This window comes from Ctenocephalides felis, unplaced genomic scaffold (assembly GCF_003426905.1).
Source record: "Ctenocephalides felis isolate EL2017-DRISC unplaced genomic scaffold, ASM342690v1 CF-g0.4_SCAFFOLD_01886, whole genome shotgun sequence".
NCBI classification, from domain to species: Eukaryota; Metazoa; Arthropoda; class Insecta; order Siphonaptera; family Pulicidae; genus Ctenocephalides; species Ctenocephalides felis.
The window spans coordinates 76,378,848-76,406,551 of NW_020538040.1; the positions used below are offsets into that span (position 1 = coordinate 76,378,848).

Here is a 27,704-nt window from a genome sequence, read left to right on the forward strand (position 1 = left end):
GTGTTTGCCTTGGCTTCAAAATTTATCACTATAAGTATTGAAAATTTCAGTCTTTTATTGTAATTTCTAGTTTATTAGAAGCGCAATTTTTTTAACACATTTTTTTATTCAAAATGACAGAAATATTTTAAAATATAACGCTGGGTCTTTTCATTGCGACTGTGCGAAACGCTGTTCTAAAATCTTCATAAAATTGTAACAATTAATTTATCAAAAACTATTATGAACTAATGATATCAACACGATTCCTAACTGATATCTTTCGAAAAGCTGTTGAATGAACAAAATCGCCGGCTGATCATCGCAGCTGCTTCTAAATCCGCATATTGCTTTTATATTTTAGAGAAAGCGCCGACGAATAGTGAATTAACAACCATCTAACCAAAAATCTAATTTTTTCGAAGTAAATCTTTTTCAGAAATGTTATTCGTTTTTGAAATAATAATAATAATTGATACGGGAAGTTCCAGCAATTTGCTCTAAGGCACGATGCCATGCGCGCCACTAGTTCAATTTTATTTTCAAACATTTGAGTATAACTTGTAACGTCGAGAAAGTATAAAATTAGTAAATCAGAATTTTTGGCGAAAATATAAACTATTAATTCCAAAAATTTAAAATTTTCGTTCTGTTTTTAATGAGTTATATTATGAGTGTGTTAGAATGGCACTAACAAATTAAAAAAATTATTTAAATAAATTAACTTATTAATGCTAAACTTGCTAGCATTAGCTCTGATACAAAATAAAATCGATTCCATTTTTATCGGGAATTTGAAAATACTGTATTATTATTTATAAAGTTTCAACCTTAAATCTATATTTGAACAATATTCACATTATGAGTTCAAAGTTCAAGTTTATATTTCTCATCTTATAGAGGGTAAAAAAGAACTTCAGAAAATTTAATAAGCAAAAAATTGAGGAAGAGATTAACATATAGTAAATATGAAGAACCTATTATCATACTCATGATACCCTCACATATTTTGCCTTATTAAGAATTCCTATCTGTCCACTATACCTACTAAAATATTTAGCATATTTAACCTTCAAATTGCACGTGGACTGCAACAAAATTAAAAAAGAAATACGAAGTCCTGAATGGATAATTGCTTACAATAGTATAATGAATGATTTATGCAGTAATCTAATACTAATGTGTATTGTTTAAGGTTAACGATATTAATATGTATAATAAAACAGCATGAATCGACAATGCAATGAAAACTGGTTCGAATTTATGTGTAATTTATTAAAATTCTTCCTGTCTGATCTCAAATGTCGTGTTTTTAAATATTTACATAGAAAAATTGAAAATACGTATCTATTTTATTTTTTAATAAAGCTTGTGGTTATATTTATTTACAGGGCTCGGTTTCCATCGATTTTGAACTCCCACACAATAATATGTGCGGGTATATCTACGTCATCACTTATAATCTTGATTTAAATGAAAAGCGTTCTAATCAAACTTTTCCCATTTAGCTTATATCATGTTAAACATTTTGTTGTTTATCGAAAGCTCTTGATGTTTCAAAATAAACATCGTCTATTTTTGCGTACGTGCCCCAGTGAAGCTTTTCATTCATATATTATATGTAAGTATATATGATAGCATAGCAAGGCTTCATACAAAATCGATTTTCCACAACGAACGGCCCACGCAGTTTATATAGATAATCGAGGCAGCTGCCGCGCCAATACTTTGCTCGTCGAAATAACTAACAAAAACAGTACAAATTATACATTAATCAAATATTATTGTTTGTAATATAGCAGATTAACTCATGGATTGTTTTCCACATGAAAATTTACGCAATTTACTTGTGGACATTAGTGCCAACTTGAAAACTTGGTGAATACCTGTTGTTTCTCCATTTGCGATCCACATTGCAATTGTGATACTGACAAGATATAAGGTAGAAATTTAAATATTATTCTTAATCAGATTGTTTTTATTTATTTATTTATCTTTATGATTGTTTATTGGTGTATATGAGTATAGTGTTATATTAAATTTTTGTATATAATTACATATATATGCATTTATGTATACACATATTTATGTGGTTCATGTATGTATATATATATATATATATATATATATATATGTTTTTATAAGCGTATAATGTTATGAATAAGTTATTATATTCAACCAAAAATTTATAGAAAATTATTATATGTCAAACTCGAATTAGTAGATTCTTATTATTCAACAATAGCAGGAAAAATATAATAACACGCTCAAATTTCTGACATAAAATGGTATATCATAATACCAAAATATAGATATTTTATTAAATATTTTTTCAAAAATTATTTTTTTTATTTTTACTTACACTAAACATAATATTCATATATATTAAAGACTTTTTATATACGATTGCACAATATATGTCTTTTTTATTTACTTTATAACTTTTTGACATATTTTTCATATGTTTGTTGCTATATGCATTTTTTATATGTACATATGTTATTTGTCTAGTTCTGGAATATATTATATTGACATTATTTGAAAGTTACATATCCAGAAAGTTTGAACAGAACTTTTATTATAATTCTTTTGTCGGGCTGTCTGTTGCAGTTACCTTTTAGTTTCAATAATTCAATATATATATATATATATATATATATATATATATACATATATATATATATGATTTAGTAGTTAATTTTGATGTTGAAATATATGAGTGAGTTCTTGAGGGCGATACATCAAACAAAGAAAAGCCAAAGATTTATAAAATAATCTTTATTTCCAAACGTTTCGACATTCAATTTAATGTCATCATCAGTGGATCTAAAACAGATCCACTGATGATGACATTAAATTGAATGTCGAAACGTTTGGAAATAAAGATTATTTTATAAATCTTTGGCTTTTCTTTGTTTGATGTATCGCCCTCAAGAACTCACTCATATATGTATATATATATATATATATATATATATATATATATATATAAACTATTACATCATTTTCTTTCAAGAATGAAATATTCTGCTATTTTGACCTCAACATATTTTATATATTTTCTTAACGATTTTTGTTATTTGATTAATCAAGACAAAAAAATAAGATTCAAAAGGTTCAGTTTTACATGACCTTTCTCTATGATTAATATTGTAATAAACCGCTACAAATACATGATTCACTTTCAAGACTATTAATTCAAAAACGTAAATATTATCACTTCATCATTATGGCCTAGAGCCATGATAGAATTTGTTTTATTTATTTGAATTGATAATTACAATACATCGTTTATATAAGTCTATTGGATGATTGCATCTTTCCTATTGGATTGGATAACTGAATATATCTTATTTAAGAATATAAAAATAGTTATGAATATTTCATTTATTAAGTTATAGGGTTACAAAATAATTGTCTTGATCTGCATAAAATAGTTGGGTTTTTATAATCAAATGTTACTTATTGATGCTTACATAATGTTATAGTTAGTTATATACAATATTATTATACAACATATTAAAAATATCATAACATGTTTTTTCAGGTGTACCGCTATGTACGCGGCTCCCTTTTGGGCTTTTTTATTGTTGACTGTGACCCTGGTGAAGTCTGAAGGAAATATAGGTAAATTACACAATTTCATCAATAATATTAGTGCAATAGTATTAGCAATTGAAACTTGCTTATTCAAAAGTTTATGTGATATGTCCCACATTATTCATGATAGAAATATTTATTCTAAAAAAATGTTTACCAATTTTATTAGAAATTTTAAATCTATCGACGAATTCGAAAAACATAAAATTGTTAACTTATTATATTTGCAATATTAATTGAATTTTAAAAATAAATACTGATTTGAACTAGTTAAAATTTTGAACATTAATTTTCCTTTGTCATACTTATGTTCTATTTTCAATCAATTTATATTTTAGGATGCTTCTTTGCAAATGGACTTTGCATGGAAGAACTAGAATGGTGTTACGATGGTGAGTTTCATTTTCATTTCATAATTATACTTGCAATAGGTGGAAATTTATTTCAATGATTTATTACATTAAACTACATACAAAACCAAAGCTATTGATTAATTTTATTGTTTTATAGATTTAGCATTCGGGCGTTGCTTACCTAAATTTGGACCAATTGATGAAGATCAGCTTTACAGGTAATTTGTTAATAGAAGTTTTACTTTTAAAAACTTTAATTTTTTATTTTTTGAAATAACTATTATTTATTGTTGAATCTTAATTAAGATGTAAAAAAAATTGGGATTAATTAAACGCAAAGTTATCTTTTGCAAAAATTTTAAATATAACATATAATACGTAATGTAACAATTTCATGAAATAACGTAGAATAAGAAAAAAACATTACAGAAGAAATATTAAGGTTTAACTAGAGCAGATGAAGATTATTTGATTTTGTGTAATGTTATGAATATCTATATTTTTGTTAATTGTGTTAATGTTAGGGGACATAAGTATAATAGGCAAATTTAATAGCAAATTAGATTTAGGAATATAATAATTAAAAAAATATGTGTTCGTAAAGATAACCTAGGAAGGATAGTTGGTTAAGAATTAGAGGACAGACTATAGCAATATTATAAAGTTTATATAGTAACATAATAGTATTGATAAAACGACCTGCGGCATTTTAATGTTATACCATCATATACCTCTGTAATTTTGGAGTAAAATGAGTTTTGATATAACCTTATCTGGAATAAATAGAAACTAATGTTGGAGTTTAAAACATGTATTTTTTACATGAAGTATAGGATTATATTAAATAATTTTCTTACAGTTCTCCTTTGACTGAAGTGGAAATAGCTGAGTTATTTAAACGAATTGCTACACTTCAACGTCGAGGATATGGATGGGCAGACGGCTATACCCAGTGCCATCTACAAGCGGTCTTATGGCAGCTAAGACGCGGCTCACCGACAACACCGCGCGCCTGCCGCCAATTACGTGTCGAACAGGTAAAAAAACTCACAATCAGTAAAACTCATATTAAGATAGCTTACGATATGAAAAACATTATTATATTTTTAACTTTCCGTAGAGTAAGTTAACTACGGAAAGTTAATACCTTAGAAAAAATTAATATATGTGTGTGTATGTTTGGATACAATTTTTCGTTAACGATTTCGGGCGCACGGTTGAATGATTCAAAAAACATTTGATTCCTATTGATAAGAAAACGTGCTGATCGACGTGTTTGAAAAGGCAAGCGCAAGCGTTACGAAGATAAGGGGCAAAAAGTGCAAAAAATAATAATTCAGTTTTTGAGAAAACGGAGTGTCCGATTTTAATCATTCAAACTTTACTTGTATTGACAAAATTAAGAACTGATTAAATTTTTGAGAAATGCAGGTCTAACGGTTTCAGAAAAACAGACAAAAAAATTCTAAACGTACCTACATATTTAAAATTATGTAAGCTTTCTTATTTACATCAAATAAGCCATTTTAATATTTGTATTTTGTTGAGCAAAGTGAACTATTACTTAGAGTTTCCTACCAATATAAACAAAATGACAAAGTTTTGAAAAAAAAAATTTCTCAAAAACTTACTTTTTTTTAATTTTTGAGATTTTTTAAAAATTCAGTTTCAAACTTTTCATAAAAACTTAAAATTTTCAAAAAAGCCTTTATTTTTCAAAACCTTCAATATTAATTTTTTTCCAAATTCTCAAAAATCTTCCAAAATGCTTGGCACAATTTTGAATGAAATTCTCAAACACATATTTACGATATGTCGTATCAGTGCTTGGAAATATGAGAGCCCTACATCTATGGGGACGTCCATTAATCACGTGAGGTTTGACAAAAAATCATGAAATATTACGTGGTGGAGGGAGGGGTATAGTAAAATATCACGTGTATCTATTTTTTAACAGATTTTTTAAAAAAAATCAAACATTTAAAAAAAAAACAAAAATTTTACAGTTTTATCACGTAACTAAAAATACGACAAGTAGTTGGTGATGTTTGGTGGAGGAGGGGAGGGTCATTTTGAAATTCTTAAAAACTCGCTCACTCGCCTCTATGATGCATTCATTCGTTCACATTAAGTATACGATTCCTTTCGTCGCCTAATTTATTTCGTCTATAAAATACGAATTATAATAGTTTTTAATATTATAATAGCATTTAAAGTAATATATTTGAAAACCTAAAAAAATACCTTTTTTGACAACCTTGCGTCGGTTTAGGTGATTTTCAAGACAATATTTAGAATAAGTCATAATAGCCAAAACTGCGATTTGAAAGTTTTGAGTAAATTGTAAGAAATTTTATCGTTCTCTTTTTCTATTAATAATTCTTTAATTTCACCGATAAGTTTAGGCAATCTTATGTACAAAATATTTAGAATTCTCGAAACCACTTTGCGGTCATTTTTAGTGTATACTATAATGAAGTCCAGCGGTTTTGGAGTTGCAGAATAAAAAGTTTAAAAAAATGCCACTTGGCGGTCGAAAATCAGATATTTTATAATTTAAATCAACCGATAGGAATGCGTATCGAAAACTTTTAAAAATATCAAAATTTTAGTTTTCAAAAAAATTACAAGTAATTAAAGAATTTCTGTTTTCAACAAATATCAGTATTCTTAAAAAAATTTTTTTTCAATCTTCATTTCTTTCAAAATGTTTTCGAATGTCTCAAAAATGTTCAAAAAAATTTTAAACTTTCAAAAAAATATATATAATTTTTCTAAAATTTTAAATTACGGTACAAGAAGTTCTTGCAATTTGCTTTAAGGCGCGATGCCATAAACCACTAGTTTTGAATTTTATTTGGCAAGAAATGATTAATTAATAAAATTGGATCATTTTGTTTAATAATCTTTATACCAAAGGATCTAATTTTATGCATATTAATATTAATAACAAATAAAAAGGATAAAGAATTTTTATTATATATGATCAGAAAACAGTAATTTGAAAAATATAGATAATGATTGGTGAGGAATGACACATTATAATGTATTTGTCTTTTATCTTTCTCTTTATTATTAATGCTTATTATATTTTGTTATATAGGAGGATACAGGCTACCCAACGAGTTCAGGAGACCATGATTCTGATCAGGAGCAACTGGCTTACGTAAGCTTCACACCTAGCAATGGTGTCCCCAGCGGAGAGTATGCAGATGAAGTTTATTTCCCATCTGGCAAAAGCGAAGAAGGAGATCGTGACAAGAAAAACATTAGGTATCGTTATAAAATTTACAAAATCACGATATGAACTTTTTGTTTGTTCCCAAGTGTAATAATAAACGTATAAATCTTTCAGATAATTGATAATAAACTTATAAATACATTATGGTCCACTCAATTTACGCATTCAAGGTTACAATAAATCATAATAGGATGTAACTTGGTAAATTTGCTTAAAATACAATTATAAAAGAAATCTCAAAAGTCCCTATCGTTTCGGTGCAACCTAAAAAATTGACACAAGAACAAAGGTCAAAAAATGAATTTTTTGTCAATTTCAGTTAAATGGTCAGTTTTATCGCAAAATTACCTAAGACAAAATTGTAGAGCAGAAAATTATTTACAAAAGATGTATCAATACAATATAGTTCCGAAATAAACAAAATCACAACAGACCCGTAAAATAGGGCTACTGAGAAAACCACGTAAAAAAACGCGCTATGCACACTATCTCGTAGGTCGTAGGTGGAGTTTAAACGTACTTTTTAAATTGATATATATTCATAAAACGGTGGCTCTGAGGAAAAAAAGTATTGAAACATTTTTTGTAGATAATTTTATGCTCTACAATTTTGTATCTGGTAATTTTCTGATAAAACTGACCATTTAGCTGAAAATTGCGTAAAATTCGTTTTTTACCTTAAACCATGTGCAAATTGTTTAGCTCGCACTGGAACGATGAGGACTTCTGAGAGATTTTGTACAGCCGGTTATGAATGATTGTAAACTTCACCCTGCTTTTAGGTTTAAATTGACCGGGCTAATTAAGAGATGTGCATACCCAATACTTATCTATTATCAATTAGTATTTAACTTTATAATATCAATTGAATGAGTGAAATAGTAATATCTTAACACTTTAAAGCATTTCATGATAACAAACTCTCGGTACGCTCTTTTGATATATGCCACTTTATATACTACCTGAATTCAAAGTATGTAATTATAGAGTTATGTTGATTGATATGTGATAGTACTTGTATTTACTTTTGTTCAAATATTTGTAAATAATTGTTATTGATATCTAACGATACTTCACGTTAACGTTGATGAAAGTCACCGACTGAAAGCAATAATGAAAACTTGTTTGAATAATCATACTATATCTTTCTCCCTTTGGACCCTATTTCAAAATCAGTATATTTTATCTGTAATGACAACTCTTACTACCGTACCCTGGCACAACCGTACCCAGTCTTCCCTACTCGTTTCAGATTTGAATGTGTTTTATAGAGACACTTAGCTTTTTGTTATAAAAGCAATTAATAATCATAATTAAATGATAATAAATAGTGCTAATAAAAAAATATCTCTTATTGAGCTCTTTTGTTTTGGAAACATTAATATTTTAGCTAATTTATTTTACTATATACTTTCAATACTATATTTACTCAAAAGTTTCAATGTACTCAGATGCAATTTATTTAAAGCTGCTCTCAAATAAAATTTGTTTCAAATTCATTTTAATAAATGAATGAATTTACTTATGAGTAAACAAAATGTTATATATCATAAAAATAATTGCTTTGATATTTACAATATTTATACATATCTCTACATATGTGTAAAAAAATATAATTATTTAGGAATGCATTTGATCTTCTTACATCTGAGAATACCTTATTTGGATTTTCTCGATATCTGCCAAATGGCGAGAATAGTTTTGGGTTGGATGATCCTAACGCATTTCCTCCGGAACTTTCTAAATATGTTAAACACAAACTACCTGCAATGGAAAGAAAATACAGTAAAAACTATGAAAATTTATTCAAGCAAAATATGCAGGTATTTATGAAAATATCATATCTTATATTAAAATATTTGTCGCCATACTTACATCGATTTATTTTAGTATAACACACCTGAGAGTTTCCGCATGGGTATTGAGATGAAAGATCGAAAATCATTAGATATGCAACCTTACATGAACGATGATCGTAGTTCGGCTAGTGAAGAACAACTTAGTGACATGGATGAAAATCAAGAATTTTTCATTAACGATGAATATGATAAGGGTTCACAGCAAAAGACCGCTGGTGTGTACACCGAAGGTGGCTTGGTGTACGTTCCTGACAGAAAGGACGGAAATTCAGGTAAATATAATATAATGTATAATATAATGTATATGTATAATATCTTATGATGGCAACACGTTTTATTTCATATTATAGATTCCGAGAAGTCCGATATATTGGGAATATTGGGAAGAAATGCATTATCCGGCTTTAAGCGTCGAGAACGTCTCGATGTTAAGAAACCAGGCCCATTACCGGAACCTATGGAACATGGTGAGAAACCCAGCGACTCTTATAAAACTATGTCCCTGGTGGCCATGGAGACTGCGGTCCCTGTGCAGAAGAAAGAAGTTACCAAATACCATGCACCTCATTCTGTCGATACATCTTATGCCTACGTCACAGTGAAAGATAGGTAAAATTGAATAACATCAATATTCACACTAACATAAAATAAACTCGAAAGTTTTATAGAATTATTCTTCAACTAACAAAATCGAGACTGAAATAATTTACTGAACTATAGCTATTCAAATACATTTTCGTAGTTCTTTTCTATTGCTTTTGATTGATGGGACCTTTTAACTGGATGCATTGAGTTATTATTGAAATTAGATTTAGTTCAGAATTTTGTACTATAGATTGTTTCCTGCTAACAATTATAAATTAATTAGAATTAACAATTATAAATTAAATAGAATACATCTTTGTTAAAATTTATACATAGACACTTTATACAATCTTAAAGTAATGAAATAATATTTCAAAGTAGATCGAAAAAAGTATATAACCAGCCATTACCTTGATTCTTACGACGATCCTATCGGAAGAAAAACGACAATGTTTGAAATTCCATAAAAAAGTTTTTTTTTTCATTGTTATTTGTTTCGTTGAGAGCACTGTTGCTTAGTTTACGAGTTCCCAATATATTACGATCTTAGTTTACGTTATTTATAAGTATACGTAATTTAATAGTTTTATAAGATGTATCGTTAACTGATTCAACAGTTTTTTTATATAACCTCTAAAAAAGTAAAATTACATGTTTCAATAAAAGATTAAATAGGTATTCTAACTCTGCTAATGAATATTTTTGACAAAATACCAGATCAAGGTTATTTACAAGGTTGTCTCTGTATAAATTCACACATAAAATTTATATTTTGCATTAGTAGAATAATGTAGCTACTCTTTTGTAAAATCACTTTAAAGTTTACGAAATTACATAGGACCTGTTTGTCTTTTGGCCGTCCCAATTTACCTCGCCTATTCGGCAAAAACAGCGCATTTATACAATGATGATACCTGGGTTATTTACTAAACATAGTCAGATAGATGTCTGTTGTGATTCTTGTAGTTTTTACAATATAATTGCTCGAAGTCAAATTGTGCCTTTGTACCCCGCTCTACCATATAAAGTTGCAAATATATTTTAATTACAAATTAAAACGTGGTGCTATTTTAAATATTTAAGATTTTGATAAAAAAAGTCTAATATCATCATAAACTCTCCTTTTTCAAACTGTGATAAACTTAATTCATGGTATGATTTTTATTAATGATTTGTGATCAATTGGTATGACTTTATTCATAACAGACATCAAGAAAATGGAATACGCTATAACTAAATATAATATTCATATTATGAGTTTATCATAATTGCAGTTGATTTTAATATTTTTCAAGAACTATATTTGACAAAAAATGTTTCATTACATTTTACATTTTCCAGCATAAAAGCGTGGCGTGTAGGAGCAAGGCTTGTGCAAATGTTGACTGAACTCTTGGAATTACCGCAAGGGAGTTTATCACATCCACGGTGTGTATAAAAACTTTATGTCTCAGTATGACATTGTAAATTTATAACTGATTTCATTTTTATTACTGCAGGGTCGATAGTCATGAGGTGTCATTCCTAGTAGAAGAAGAAAAGGCCGGGATGAATGCGAGTGCGATTGCGGAGAAAATTATGAGTGCTAATATGATAAATACTTTAAAAAATCAATATGGAATCATAATAACCGGATCTGGAGTCGGCGATAAAGTTAGTTCGATACAATTAATTTAAATTTATCTTATTCGTTTCACTTTATTTTTAATCATTGTGTATCTTCATGTATCACTTCATGACTATTTAACAAATTTTTAAACAAACTTTATATTTTTAGGCTAAATTATCATTAAAACCTGAAAAAACAATACTGGCTGACACCAACGCACTCAATGGCCATTTGGCTGGTTTTCTTTTGGGAGGCATAGGAGGCGCAATATTAGTTGCTATTGGAGCAATGATTCTCATAAGGAAACATTCCAGAGAAAAAAATAAACTGGGTTCACTAGAAGGTCCAGAATGTGGTAGCAGCAAAGACTATCAGGTAAACCATTGGCAACATATATACATAACATACATATAATGTTGCTATACGTTCTATTTATTGTTACTTTACACTACTTGTATTATTTTAACTGTTTTCATTCATTTTTTAAGGATTTATGCAGAGCTCACATGGCAACAAAAAATCCTGGTATTGTAGAATCCATAATACCTCAACCTCAACCTTTAAGTGTATCAACAAGAATTGCGTCTTTATCCAAAGAATCTGATCAGAACAGTCCATCATCGAGATCTAGTACTTCTTCGTGGAGTGAAGAACCAGCCATGACTAACATGGACATATCTACTGGCCACATGGTGAGACATAGTTTTGCACATAAGAAACATATGTTAATATTAACCTTGTAATGTTCAAAAGAAACAACATAGCTCCTAACCCACGTATTTAGAATCTCCTAGTACACGATCAAAATTTATATCTTTATTTATATTTATATATGTATCAGACACAATTTTTGATCAGTTCGAAAAACAAAAATGCTGTGTAAGTTTACATGATAAATGGTAAAATTAAAATCATTACAATTGTCCTTATTCTTGCACGTGTAGCACTATAGCTAATAAAATATATAGCATATAGCGTTTACGATTTCATATTATATTTGTTTGAATCGTAATCGTAATATATTTGTAAACGTATTGTAAACGTATATTATTTTATTATTTTCGATTTAATTTGTGAATACCGTTTGTGTTACAAATGGACTTCCTACACCATTTGTACTACAATTTTTTAATACAGACCTATTTTTTTTTTTTAGTCATTACAATGGTAAAAATTGCAATAGGCATTGATAAAGGTAATGGAAAAATAAAATTTAAAAACTTAAAAACCTATTTTTTATGTTTTTGTACAACATATTTCATGCAATTTTTGTGTAGTGCTGTTTTCATTATATTTTATGAGAAACTAAGTACTCGATCACACGTTGCTGTGTTATACCTATAAATAAAAATTCAAACAAAAATGCGATTTTGTTACATCTAGTTATAAAGATGGAAAATGGCGCTCGTATCTTTCGTGATTGTTTATTGATCTATGTTTTATGCACCAGAGAGAAATATCTTATTCAGCATATAGAGAAATTCGATAAAATAAAAGAGAATATTCAATAAAAGCTCATATCAGTATTTTTCTGACTTTCAGTATATGTATTTGTAAAAACCAAGAACGATACATTACAGCACATAATACATATCAAATAACCAACTATCGAAATATGTTCAGAAAATTTTTCAGTCATTGCCTGAATAAAAAAATATGTTAATTTGCTATTTGTCTAAAAAATTTTTTCGCCTCATAAAGGGCAGACACATCTAATGTTTCATTGATAATAATAAGATAATTTCTGAAATATGTTATGTAACCAATTTTAAATACATATTTTATGGCCACGATTTTATAAGTATTATGCCTAAATATTTATCAGCATAGTTTGAATAACTATTAATTTAATTCGTGTCTTTAAATTTCTTTTTAACTCAATATACTTTTTTATTTATCATGTTATTTTTTTACCTTGGCCAGTATAAAGATTTAGTTGATCTTTTTTACCCCAACCAATATGTAAGCTTTTATAGAAGTTATATTTTGGGTGGCTAACTTTCCTATTACTTAGTTTCACTCAAAATATGCAAAAACCTGTCTGAAGGTATACCTATCAGTTTTCCAAGTAAAAAAACTAAAGTAGTTTTGTGATACTTTATTCATCCATACGTTTCGGTCTTCATCGAGACCGTCATTCAGTGGAAAAACTAAAAGATTTTATATGATGTAGGAGGAAAATAATATAAAGTTATAGACTTATTTTATTAACGTTTGGATAAGTAAAGTATTTCAAAACTACTTTAATTTTTTTACTTGGTGTTACTGCCCGATTCTAAATAACTCATCAATATATATATATATATATATATATATATATATATATATACATAGGTGTGTGTGCGTGTGTGTGGGTGAGAGAGAGAGAGAGACCACCAATAATATCCCAAAATATGTATAAGGTCCAACTGATGATGCCAAACAACATGTAGTTTCTTTCTGTTGCTAACAAATGTAGAGTTGCTGTATGGTGGTAGATGATCAGATAAACAGATTAAGATTTTTGATGTATTTATTTTGTTTCATTATATCTGGTACACTTTACACATAACTGACGAAAATATGTAATTGACTGAATACAATAAAAATATTGGACTGAATGACAAATAGACTGAACTCATATCGCGATTTTATGAAAAACTAAGTTACGACCGCACGCCAATGCGTCATTTGCAGGACATATAGGCATTATATGTAGATTTTTTAAGTTAACAAACTTTCTATGACTGTTTCGTTGTAGAGCTCATGCATTGTAGAAATGTATTCCGTATTATTAGTGGTATATAATTAATAATTAATAATTATTAATTATTATCCACTATCTTTGTATTAAATAAGTTAATCGTATTTTTAAGGTGTTATCCTATATGGAAGATCACTTGCGTAATAAGGATCGCCTGGACCGGGAATGGGGTGCGCTGTGTCGGTACGAGGCAGAACCTGGTGTACGTTTCGCTGCCTCTGCCGAGACCAGCCTGCCACTGAATCGTCAAGGCGCCCCCCTGCCCTATGACCATTCACGAGTTGTTCTCAACCATTTGAGTAATGCAGCCGGCCTTGATTACATTAACGCTTCGACCATTTCCGACCATGACCCGCGGGCTCCTTTGTACGTTGTTGCTCAGGGTCCGCTGAAGGAAACAGCTGCTCACTTTTGGCAGATGGTGTGGGAGCAGGGAGCTGTAGTAATGGTGATGCTGTGTCCGTTGGCAGAGGATGGAGTCGAAATGTGTTACCAGTATTGGCCAGGGGAAGAATCTGAAGTAAGCAAATATTTATATGTATTTTATTCTATACAACTCAATTTCAAATTATGTTTATATTATATGTATGTGCAAAAATTTTGTCATCAATGTCGATTGGAAATCTACAAAATATCAACATATCAAAAACACCATATTTTAGCTTCTACATTAAACATATCGAGAATTAATATTGATAACACAGAGAAAATATTTTGCTGAAACTGTGAAATTAATTCATCCGTTTTTAACTTAATACTACATTATTTTATAACTTGTTAATGACCACATTTATTTATATTTATACGTATTTCAAATAAAAAACTCCTACAAAAATTTCGTGAGATTCATAGAAGAGTATTGAACATTTTATTAACTTCCCGTAGGGCAAGTTATAGTAATCTCGACGTTTCAAAGGTTTCTGAATATTTTGGCATACCTTAGAAAAAATGATGTATGTGTGTGTGTATGTGTGCGTGTATGTATGTGTGTGCGGATACAAATTTTCGTCGACAATTTCCGGAACACGGATCAACATTCGATTCGTATTGATAAGAAGACGTGCTGATTAGTTTTTGGCAAAGGCAAGTCTAGCCGTTCCGAAGATACGGGGCAAAAAGTGTCGAAAACGGTAACTCAGTTTTTAAGAGAACGGAGCGTCCGATTTTAATATTTCAAAAAACATTTCACTTGTATTGACAAGATAAAGAATTGATAAAATTTTCATGAGGGCAGGTCTAGCGGTTTCGGAGATCCTTCGAAAAAAGTAAAAAAAATGCCATTTGGCGGTCAAAAATGATCATTAGACATATGCACATCAAATTATCAGATATTTTATAGAGATTTTAACAATAAGTATAAATTTTGTTTACATTCCTATGAGTTCCGTACCAATGTTTATCCGTTAGACAGCGACGCGGCGCTTACGCGCTTTATATTTTGTCTCTATGCAGTTAAAGCAGTACGATTGCTTTGAAAAAAAGTTCAGATCTTCCAAAATATGTCAAAATTAAGATAACATTTTTTCAAAAAAAAATTTTTTTTTTTTTAAATTTTTTTCTCAAAAAAAAGTAATTTTTTGTCCAATTTATAGTTTCTCAAAAATCTAATTTTTCAAAAATGTTAATCGTTTTTAAAAAAAAAAAAAATTTTGGCACAGGAAGCTCCAGCAATTTGCCTTATGACACGATGCCTTAATTGCCTTAAGACAGAATTCCACTAACAGCTAGTTACACTTACTTTTAAAGAATATATAATATTATGCAGCTTTTCAAAATGATAAGAGCCTTTTATGTCTCATTTTCCTCATAATACTAACAATAAGATTTTAAAAAAGGACTAACGATAATTTTAATGTTTCTAAATTCTTCGTAGGGTAAGTTATAGTAATCTAAAAAAGCCGAATATGTACATTTTTGCATATCTTTAAGGTTCAAGTTTTTTTAACATCTTGACATACCTTCGAAAAAATGGATATGTGTGTGTGCGTGTGTATTTGTGTGTGTGTGCGGATGCAATCTTCATTGACGATTACGAGTACACGGATTTAATTGGTTCAAAGAACATTCCATTACTATTGATGGGGAAACGTGTGCTGTATAGTTTTTGGCAAAGGCAGGTTCAACCGTTTCGAATATACGGGGCAAAAAAGTGCCAAAAATGGCAATTCAGTTTTGGAGAGAATGGGGTGACGGATTTGGATTCGAAAAACGCGAAATTTGATACGGTTTAAAGTAATTAAAACTGTAATATTTTTACGTCAATAATAAATAATAGGTTAAATTTCAAAATTATTTTATGATCCCAAACAACACAAAATTGTATACAAAAGTAAAATATGAAAGTTTCTTTAAACCTGGCAGAAAATTGGTTTGTGTCAATTTTATATTGATACGAAACCGGTAATTATTCAGTAAATCTTAGAATTTGAAGATAAAACGAAAAATATATTTAGCTTTCGGCGATTATTTCAGAAATATCGTAGAAATTATTAAAAACTTGCTCGACTTTAGTTTTTGAAGTTAATGAATTGAAGTACATATTGAGTAACGTTTCACAAGTCAAAATGTTTTCCTAATCATAAAAATTCTAGTAAAATTAAAAAATATCCTTTTCTAGTGTACAAACGACTCTAAAAACGGAAAAACTTACGAACTAGTTGAAAAATGTTACAAAAATAGTTGAAAAAATGTTCTCTAAAACCCATAAAAATTTTAGTAAAATTTAAAATTAATAAAAAATCGGTTGATTTGAACAGAAGTATTGGGGGCGAATGGAGCAGAAAATAGTTCAATGTCGCCGTGAAACAACTACGCATTATTGAGCACTAAGACAGACTTTAAGCACGTACTAGGCCTTGATAGGGGAAAGCAGGAACAGGATATTCAATCATCGCATGTAGAATTCAGGTTGTCTCCGGAACTTAATGGTCTTCTCCCACGGTTCACGATTGTAGTCACAGTGCGCATTTGCTTCATTTTGATGATGATTGTGATTATAACTGAAAAATGTTTGAGTTCTTCAACTTTGTAATTTATATCACACAATATTTGAATGCAAAATAAGTTTTCAGTAGATAATTGTATATTTAATCTATTTAGGTTCTATTTTATTTGGTTTATTTTTTTATATAAAAAATGTGTAATAAATTTAAATTAATTACATTCAATAGCTATTTAATGACTTTATGATATAGAAAATTCTTGAAAGACGGCTTTTACAAGTGTTTTAATTTTTATTCGCTGAGCTTTACGCAGCTGATTCATTCGTTACATTAATGTTTAGCAATTAAGAAAAGATATCGAGATCACCTTGTTATTTAAATGTAATTTTATACAATGCAAAAAATAGTCTAAAAATTACAATAAAAAACATATGTTACCATCACGTTATGAAGCAAAATGACACTGGACTTAATGAAGCAAGTGATGTTTAATTCTTTTCATTATCGTGAACCCGCGGGTTCTGACCATGCCAGTCACCTCCTTGAATTCTGAGTCACAAATTATGTAGCGCGGGTCCTCTGGATCCTGCAATTCCCTAGCTTTGATTTCCCGCCATATCAGTTTCGTTATATTATAAGTAGCCAGTGGTTCGTCGGTGCCCAGCAGTTTACTCAGCGCCGGCGAGAGGTGGAATAGCTTATGAATTCCTCGTTTAGAGGTCTAGAAAAATAATATTTTTTAATAGAAGTCTGCATTTCTAAAAAATTCAAATGTTAAATAATATAATATAATCGATAAAATATTGTTACTTTTGTTCTTGTCAAATCTTGTAATATGTAGTTAAATTCAGATTAATTTCTCAAAATCATCTTTAAAGTTTGATTTTGAAAAAAATTAAATGCACAAGTGCTCTGTAAATGCTATGGATCTTTCTAGTATTCAATCTTTATTGCCTTTCTTTAAAAATTGTAATATGTCATTTTAAGCCAACACCATTACTATGTATTATACTTAATATTAGTTTATTTTAATTTTGTTTTTGATATGTCGAAGAAAATTTGGCATTTTCAACTTCCCGTAGGTCAAGTTATAGTAATCGCAAAAAAATCGAAAATTTTTATATATCTTTACGTTTCAAAACCCTCTGAACATTTTGGCATACCTTGGAAAAAATGGATGTATGTGTGTGTGTATGTGTGTGTGCGTGTATGTGTGTGTGCGTGTATATGTGTGTGTTCGGATACAAATTTTTGTCGACGATTTCGGGAATATGGATGAAGCGATTTGAATAATTCAGAAAACATTCGATTTGTATTGATTCGATTCGATTTTGTATTGATAAGGAGACGTGCTGATTAGTTTTTGGCAAAGGCAGGTCTAGCCGTTCCGAAGATATGGGGCAAAAAGTGCCAAAAACGGTAACTCAGTTTTTAAGAGAACAGAGCGTCCGATTTGAGTAATTCAAAAAAGATTTTACTTGTATTAACTAGATGAAGAACTGATTTTTATGAAGGCAGGTCTAATGGTTTTGGAGATCTAGTAAAAACAGTTAAAAAATACCATTTGGCGGTCAAAATAGATCATTAGACATATGTACATCAAATTATTAGATATTTTAAAGAGATTTTAATAATAAGGATAAATTTTGTTTACATTTCTATGGGTTCCGTACCAATGTTTATCTGTTAGACGGCGACGCGGCGCTTAATACGCGCTTCGATATTTCGGCTGTATGCTGTATGCAGTACGCAGTTCTATGCAGTTCGGCAGTATGCAGTACGATTGCTTTGAAAAAATGTTCTGAATTTCCAAAATATTTCAAAATAAATTTTTCTTCAAAAATTCTTTTTTTTTCAAAAAATTTAAATTTTTGTCAAAAATTTATAGTTTCTCAAAAATCTAATTTTTTCAGAGTAATTTTTCTTCAAAAATGTTAATCTTTTAAAAAAATAATAATTTTTGGTACGGGAAGTTTCAGCAATTTGCCTTAAGGCACGATGCCATGCGCCCCACTAGTTTTGCAATATGCCTTTAATCATATAAATCAATCAATTACCTTTTTGCTGCTGTCTGCGACCAGGACGGCGGGCAATGTTTGGCTTCGAGCCGACCGTTTTTTCTTCTTGGGGTCCCGTTTTAGTAGCGGAGCTGAGAAGCATTTGTGTGCTTTTTTTGCTTTCATTGCTTCAGCCTGAAGCAATAAGTAATCGAAATTAGGCCTAATACGAAACTTTTAAAACTTTAAAATTTAGAACTTACGAATTAATTAGGCTTACCTCAAGGTTAAAATTGTGCTTTATTTATAATTTATATTACAACCTAGTTTTTAAACTTCCAGAAAGAGAAGCTTATGTTTTTATCAAATAAATCCAACTTTCTAATTTTATTTTTTTTCAAAGTTTTAGGTCATTCTGAATCATTTGAGACCTAATTTGGAGAAAGTATGTGTGTGTATGAACCGAGCTTTTACTTTTTGTTTAAAGCCATTTTATGTAGCTCAAGAGAGGCTAGCGTTTATTAGTTTTGCATTGCAACCAATGTTCAAGTCGTTTCTTAGTTATTATCAGAAAAGTGCAAAAGTTTCGTCCACGTTTAAGCTAATAATCCTGAATCAAATTTAAGAATTAAAAAATTTTCGAAAGATATTGAGCGGAAATCGTGTTGATTAAGTTTTGGTTAAGATCGGGCCTGCCTTCTTCATAATTGTTAAAAAAATCAACTATTTTTAAAAACTTTTTGACGATAGAGATCATAATCTTAAAAACATAAAAACCATACAAAAATACTGCGGACTAAGGTTGAATTGTTTAAATTGTAGTATATTCATTAAAACCGTTAAAAAATGTTAACAATTAATCATCTAGAAACGATTATTGCCAAAAACTAATCCACATGTTTTCCAAATGACTTTCGAATTAATTTTGAATGTTCAGAATAAGTTCAAAATCTTTCAAGAAAACGTGGATGAAAAGTTTTGCACTATTCAGCTACTTCTAAAGAAACTACTTAATTAACGCAGTTTGTTATAAGAAAGTATCACTTGCTTGTCTGTATTGTAACTTAAATTAAAAATTTTTTCATTTAAATACGATCCAAAAAATTATAAAATATAATTTAAATCTGACCAAATTATGAAAACTACTACAGTTAAGTTGGGAAAATAGATATGAGAAAAAATAATATTAAAATTTTACAGAATATAATGTGTAATAATAATTAACTAATTTCTATATTATATTTTATAATTTTACTAAAAATTTTACTAAATTTACTAAAAATTTCAAAATTAAAATATTCATAGATCAAGTTGAAATGTCTAAAACAGCGATATATATATTCATTATAAATTGTGGAAATGTGTCAAATGACATTTGTCATCGGCGCAACAATAATACCCAAACAAAATTTAAAAATAGTTCAAAAATTAAATTAAAATATACATTGTGCAAAAGGATCACTAGCTACTAGTAATAGTAAATTTTACTTACGTTGTTGAGTATTCCTTCAAATTAATTTAGAAAAAGGCCAAACATTGAAACTGTAAATTTTTATAAAATAATTTTGATTTTGAAATGATTTTGAAGCGATCGAGTTTTACACGATCTTTTGTTTTTATGATTGTGACTTACTGTAATAATCTGAAATTTAAACAAAAAATGTTACTCAAATAAAAATGTCTAGTACGTCTGTGAAACAACTAAATTTAAAAAAAATAACAGAGTGCCAACTGTTAGTATGATTTACCTACTTGCATTTATTAACAATAAACTAGTAGCGCTGTAACTTATTTTATACAGATTTTAATGAGTACAATTTTGTTAATTTTTTTTAACTTCCCGAATGAGAAGTTTATGTTCTCATAAAAAAATCCGAATTGCTAATTTTATGTTTTCTCGACGTTTCAAGCCATTCTGAATCGAACGAGACCAAATTTGGAAAAAGTATGTGTGTGTGTATGTGCGTGCGCGTGTATGTGAACAGATTTTTTGCCGCAAATCGACGTTTTCTCGAAAACGGCTGGACTGATTTTAAAAACTTAAAAGCCACTCGATGTATCTCGATGAGGTCTATTGTTTGTCAGTTTTGTGCGACGATCTGCCGAGCCGTTTCTTTGCAATTTGAAAAAAAAGTTTTAAACTTTTTGTCCACATTTAAGCTCATGCTACCGAATCGACTTTAAAAAATCGATAACTTCTCGAAAGATATTAGTTGGGAATGATACTAATTAGTTTTAGGTGAAAATTAACTGTTGAAAAAAAATTTAGGCCGATTTTTATAGAACTTTTTTTAGCGATATATATCATGGTCTTATAGAAATTACTGCTTTACGACAAGTAGTTGAATTTTAAAAATTCATCACAGTTTGAGAAAATAAGTGTTTTTTTTACGTTTGTTAAAAATAAAATTAGGCGATTCACTTGGTATAACGATAGTGTACTTGGTCTTGAACATAGTAAACCACTGAAGTCCTACGGTTCGTTCCTTTTCAATGATGTGTAATTAATTCCACTCGGAATACTTTTAATCACTCATAAATTAATTTATTTTTTATTGATTATGTCGATTATTTACACATTTCGGGAAGTTCATGTAACTTGCCTCAAGGCAAAATACCAATACCAACTAGTTAAATTTTAAATTAATTTAAAATTTTCAAGATTATGAAAAACTTCATAAAATTTCAAGACGATTTATTCCGAAAAATTCAGAATTTTTCGAAATTTTCATTTAAAAAAATTATAAAATTTTAAAAAATATTTCAAATTTTCGAAACTTCAAGTTGAAAATTTTCAAAAAAATTCAAACTTTGTAGAATACGCTCGCCGCCCAATTTAATAACTACTTATAAATGTATAGCATTAATAATAATCTATTTGAAAATATTTGAAACAATTGTTATTAATTATGAATAACTTTTATTGATCATTGATTATTTTATTGATCTCGAATGTTTAATCACGGTACGGAAAGATCCAGCGAATTGCCATAAGGCACGATCCATGTACTTCTAGTATAATTTTTTTTAGATTTACCATATATATGAGGTGCATTTGGTGAGCGAACACATTTGGTGTGAAGACTACTTGGTGCGAAGTTTCTATTTGAAAAATTTCCGCACTGGCGAAACAAGAACTGTTACCCAATTTCATTTCTTGTCGTGGCCCCAGAATGGAGTGCCTGCTTCAGCCAAAACTTTGCTCGAATTCAGAAGAAAGGTATGTAGTACAAACTTTTTTAATAATAAATCTACCTATGAGCGGGTAATTTGCCGCAAATCTTTTTTTCTGGAAAAAAGAAAAAATATCTAGAGCAGTGATTCCCAAACTTATTTCACCTACGGCCCCTTTCCAGAAAAAATATTACTCAGCGCCCCCCTATTTTTTTTTCAAATAGAAATTAATAAGGTCTATAAAATTTATTGTATCTGTAGAAGATACATTTATGAATAAGAAAGCAATTTTGATAGATTACTATTTTAATAAATCATAAAACATTCAGGAAAAAATTGTACCATCAGTGAATTTCAAATTTTCTAAGCCCGCAAGTCATTGTATTGAATTCTTCAGATATATTGCAGATATATTTGTAATGAAATGCAATTGCAATTGGTACATCACTGCTGACGGAAAGGTTTAGCAAAACATTTGATGATTTATTTATTAAAAAAAACTTAATTTTTTACTCTTTCAAAAGAAGGTTTTAAAATAACATTAAAATTTGAAATTATAAATCTATATTCAGAATAAAGATACATTCATCCCTCACATTATAATTTTCATATGAGGGATGAATTTGCTGTGCTGCTACCAATTTAGCAATTTTCGATTCTATCTTCTTAAAATTATAAAATTATAAAACTATATTCAGAATAAAGATACATTCATCCCTCACATTATAATTTTCATATGAGGAATGAATTTGTGGTGCTGCTACCAATTTAGCAATTTTCGATTCTATCTTCGTTAAAAGTAATCTTAAAATACCACGATCGACTATTAGTAATCGTTTTTTTTGATAATAAATTAGTTACTGCGCTGAATCCACGTTCCACTAATGATATAAGTGTGATGACGGAAATGCAGTCAGAAATTGTTTAATGACAGAGTAAATTTGTGGGTAAGCCGTCGGGGTCTTTTTTTGCAGCCAGAGATGTTGGTAGCTATTTTAGAATTTAAATTTCAATTTATCATTTGTTATTATCTCCATCAATTCTTCTTGTAGCTGTAAAAAATCTTCTGTAATTTCACTTGAAAAAGGATCGAAAATCCAATCACGTTGTATTGAATCACGTTAGTTCATTTACATAATATCTTCAAAATCAAAATTGCTATTTCAAAAATTGGGCGTTAATTTTCAATTCACGAGCATTAAACTCCACGGTGTTGATGGAATTTCAACGAAATTGAATAATTTTACTTTTAATTTTATAGAAATATATATGCCTTTGTGCTTAAGAAAATATCGAGTCCACCCGCGCGGAGTATCCAAATATCGGAACTAAATCTTCCTAATGGATTTAAAACTTGGGATCCAAACTTCAATATCCCACGCTGGCTCCCACTTTGGGAACCACTGATCTAGAGTGAACGTAAACTTATGGGAGTGCAAATGAAACAGGTTCATCGAATATCAAGGATATTTTGTATGTGACGTTACATTTGACTATCATACCACTATATTCATATTGTTAACCATTAATCAAAACAAGTTATAAATAATAGAGTCAAGATTGTTTTAGATATTGTATAATTTATCATACCATTTTTACAGGTAAACAAGTCATACCGTGGTCGTTCTTGCCCGATAGTGGTGCACTGCTCGGATGGGGCTGGTCGATCTGGTACCTACGTGCTGCTCGACATGGTGTTAGCAAGGATGGCCAAGGGCGCCCGTGAGATCGACATAGCTGCGACACTGGAACACATTAGGGATCAGAGGGCCGAAATGGTCGCTACAAGGGCTCAATTTGAATTCGTACTCACGGCTGTCGCTGAAGAGGTATAACTTATTGATTTAATTGATATGTTGGTAATTGGCATATTATATATGTTGGTAAATACTTAACAAAGATTATCTTTGCATTCTTATATGTACATTCTTTTGGAAGTATTCGAAAGTCAATATTAAAAAAAAATTTCAAACCAGTTTAAATTTGGGTAGAGCGGGGATAGTTGAGCATAGGGGCAAGTTGAGCAATCGAAATATCTCGAAAACTATTCACCGTCCGTTTAGGCATTATATGGCGGAAAGATAGAGGTTTGGGTGAAATAAACATCACGCGATCGCTAGTGGCCGCTGGACAAATGAGTGAGGCTCACGGCCGTTTTGTTTATTTTGAAACAAAAAAGTAAAAAAGTAATTCATCACGAGTTTTCGTCTGGTTTAGTCAAGTGTTATTTATTTTTAATCAGGTAAATACTATTCTTCCATATAATTATAGTACTTTTAATATGCACAGAGATTCTGGGCTTAATTCTCATGGATTTTTTATAAACTCACTTTTATTTTGAAATTCCGAGTTGGGGTTAGTTGAACATAGTTGCTAAACATGTTCTCTCACTAAGACAATTACCATTAACTTCCAGAACTTAATTATTATTTTTAAGATTCAAGCTAAGTCTATGAGTAATAATATAAAGAAATAATGATTTTAAACAAAAATACTGAATATATAATAGTAAAATAATTTCTAAGATACGATATTGTTTTGTTGATTCTACTTTTCGTTAATTATTCAAAGCAAATTACTATAAGTTTTGTTTTCTCTGTCAATAAAGACAATAAATATAGAACTGGTTATTAAAAACTTATTTTATTTCATCACTAATCGACATTGAACATATGATTTCATTATACTTTCTTAGTGCTCAACTTGCCCCACCCAATGCATTGAGCATACTTAACTTTTTGCATTTAAACAGCTCTAGCTTTTAAATTTTACTTATTACCAAAAAACAGTATTAACACTTTTGGCGATAAACAACAAAGCCATTAAGCCGTATAACAATTTATTGAGACTTTTCATTGAGGAGCTACATCCGTTTAAGTAAAAATTTGCTCAACTAGCCCCGCCCTACCCTAACACAAAATCTTTAGTGCGAATTGAATATTTGAACCACGATAAAAGTAATTGCGATCTGGGATTTAATGTGGTGTAGTGTATTTTGCAGATTTTATTTGTGAATGTATTTTATTTATACTGGTATAAGGTGGCTAATTGGGAATAACTGCTTTCATTATTTTTATTATGTCATAAATATTTCAATAATGTATTTTCTACAATAGGCATAATGTTTTTACACCGCCAGTTTTGCTTTAAACTATAGGGGAGACTGGGGAAGGTTGTGCCACTTTGTTTTTGACCAACAATAATTTTGTTTATTTACAAGTCAGCTGAAAAAACACAAAATTAAATAGTAATTTGAACATTTGTTTGAAATCAAATCATACAAGAGAAGAGCGAGTGTCACAACCGTCCCTGTGGGAAAAATAGATTTAAAATAATATGACAATATTGATATCGACTATTATTGCTAGAAATTTGCAATACAGCACAACATAATCATTTAAGCAAAGCTTTATAAATATTTTAAAACAATATATAATAAAACATAATTTTTTAAACAAAGTTAACAAGAAATCTTTGCGAAATCTTTTTTTTGTATTGATTTTTTTTTCTTTTTCCTTTTGTATTTCAGTTAAGTTAGATTGTTCTTTTTCTGTTCAACTTTCACCCAAAAAGAACAAGAAGTACATGTCACATAAAACAAAACCAATTGCTGGTAAATAACTACTAATGCAAAATAACAAACAAAATTATGTATCAGTATATAAAAAACTTTTATTATTAAAAGTAATCAAACAAAAAACTTATTAATAACTCTTTAAAAACAATGCGGTCTACAGATCATATTAATATAGGGTGCTGACACAATGCAATGGAAACTTGTTCGAACAAACGTACTTCACCTTTCTCCTTCTGGTCCCTATCTCAAAATCAGTATATTTTAGCTATTATGACGACTGTCACTACCCTGTCACAACAGTACCCTCTACTTGAAATTGGATGACTAATTAATTTCACAATTTAATTGTACCTATCGGTTGTATTGAAAACAGTATCACTTCTTATAATAATATTGGTTTTTGGATTCACAAAAGAATTGGTTAATTATGGAAGAAGTATTAAAAACTATTATATAATATTTTACCAGTAATTTAAATCGTAATGACTCTATTCTGTATATATTGAGACAAGCAGCCACTAATATTTTATATTCTAAGAAGAATGTAAAATTTCAAATCGTAATAGTAATTGTCAGCAGAGTTACGTTTTTTGTATAGACTTTTATTTAGAGCATAACTTTGCACGAATATCATCAAATATCCATAAGATGAATTTAAAAATTAAGGGTTTTACGAACCACGATTGCGACTTTTTTCAACTGTATATGACACGATATTTCCAAAACTAATGCTGATACTGAATTATAATTGTTTCAAATAGACAAGTTTCTATTGATGATTAAATTGCATCATTCCTACATAAGAAGACTCCACTTTTTTTTAAATAGTTCAATAAATATTTAAATTAATTTACCGCTGAATATGTTATATAAAAGATATTTATTTTAGGTCCATGCTATTTTGAAAGCGCTCCCGGCCAACCTTCCAGATAAAAAAGATAAGGAAAAAGAAAAGGAAAAGGAAAAGGAAAAGGACAAGGAAAAGGATCAAACCAACAAAGGAAATTCAGTTGCAACCAACAAAGTGAAAGAGGAAAAGTAGACATGCAATTGAGAAAATCTACAAGTGAATGTTCATCCTAACATGCGGTAAAGAGTTCAATATTTTTTCATTTTATTTTGTTATTTAAACATTCCAGTAAAAGCATACAAACATAATTTTATATTTATATGAAGAGTTTTAAAACATTACTTAATGTCTATTTTTGAATATTGAATTAATTAACCTTTTAAAACTATAATTAGTTATTTTTTACTATAATCAATAAGACTGGCTATTTATCAACTCTAATAATATTATCCTAAAATTTTGACAAATTTATAATGGCTATTATGAGTACTCATATATATATTATTGACCATAATATTTAATTGGTGTAATCTTTTAGCGGCAGCGTTTATATCTAGTTTTATATTTGTAATTGAGGGTGTATGAAATGTAGTGCATATGTTTGAATATAAAACATGATAGGAACGCTGTATTTTAGATTTCATCAGTCGGATATTATTGGAAAACGGAAATAGAACTGCACATTTAAAAAAAATTATATATACATATATGAGTAGTAGTTTGAGGTGAACAGATATACGCGCTTCATTTGAAATGCGCAAAAATTAAGATAATTGTATTTTGTCATTTATGTTGTACTTCAAAGAAGATAATGTCTAATATTCTAATTATATTATAACCACAAAATAAAAATTTTAATGCCCGTTTGAATAATCATAAGAGCACACGAATGCAAATGATAAGTCTTATACATGAGAGGATTTAGAAACATTCGCGGATTTAAACCTGTACGCACACAGCGGTCAATATACATATTATGTGTTAAATCAATTTTTGTGCTTGTGTTAAAGTTATATTTTAAATTTTTGATTGAGCTCATTTTATTAAATTTTTTATTTTTCACATTTAAATTTTTGGCTTCTAATTTTTCTTTAGAAACCGTGTCGGTCATCGTCAGCATGCGCATGTTTTAAAACGATATGTCTGTTTCTACTAAATGTAAAAATGCAAAAAAATTCTTACGGTGTCAATTCAG

At 29.2% G+C, this 27,704-nt stretch overlaps 1 protein-coding gene across 1 annotated transcript; it reads left to right on the plus strand.

Moving 5' to 3' along the window:
• The first annotated feature begins 1,882 nt into the window (after positions 1-1,882).
• Positions 1,883-26,807, plus strand: LOC113375365 (receptor-type tyrosine-protein phosphatase-like N). The gene is made up of 17 exons (XM_026615302.1): positions 1,883-1,921; positions 3,527-3,606; positions 3,918-3,971; positions 4,090-4,150; positions 4,792-4,969; positions 7,036-7,205; positions 8,798-8,996; positions 9,064-9,304; positions 9,383-9,641; positions 10,959-11,045; positions 11,117-11,270; positions 11,395-11,601; positions 11,715-11,918; positions 14,082-14,489; positions 21,940-22,128; positions 23,684-23,911; positions 26,549-26,807. The coding sequence occupies exons 2-17, from the start codon at positions 3,537-3,539 to the stop codon at positions 26,699-26,701; spliced, it is 2,862 nt and encodes a 953-aa protein (XP_026471087.1). The 5' UTR covers positions 1,883-1,921; positions 3,527-3,536; the 3' UTR covers positions 26,702-26,807.
• The last annotated feature ends 897 nt before the right edge of the window (positions 26,808-27,704 follow it).

Bases quoted from the DNA above. Each gene is read 5' to 3' on its own strand.
- LOC113375365 (XM_026615302.1), top strand. From the start codon at position 3,537: ATGTACGCGGCTCCCTTTTGGGCTTTTTTATTGTTGACTGTGACCCTG. The intron at 4,151-4,791 runs GTAATTTGTTAA...ATTTTCTTACAG, and splicing joins GATGAAGATCAGCTTTACAG to TTCTCCTTTGACTGAAGTGG. The intron at 4,970-7,035 runs GTAAAAAAACTC...TTTGTTATATAG, and splicing joins GCCAATTACGTGTCGAACAG to GAGGATACAGGCTACCCAAC.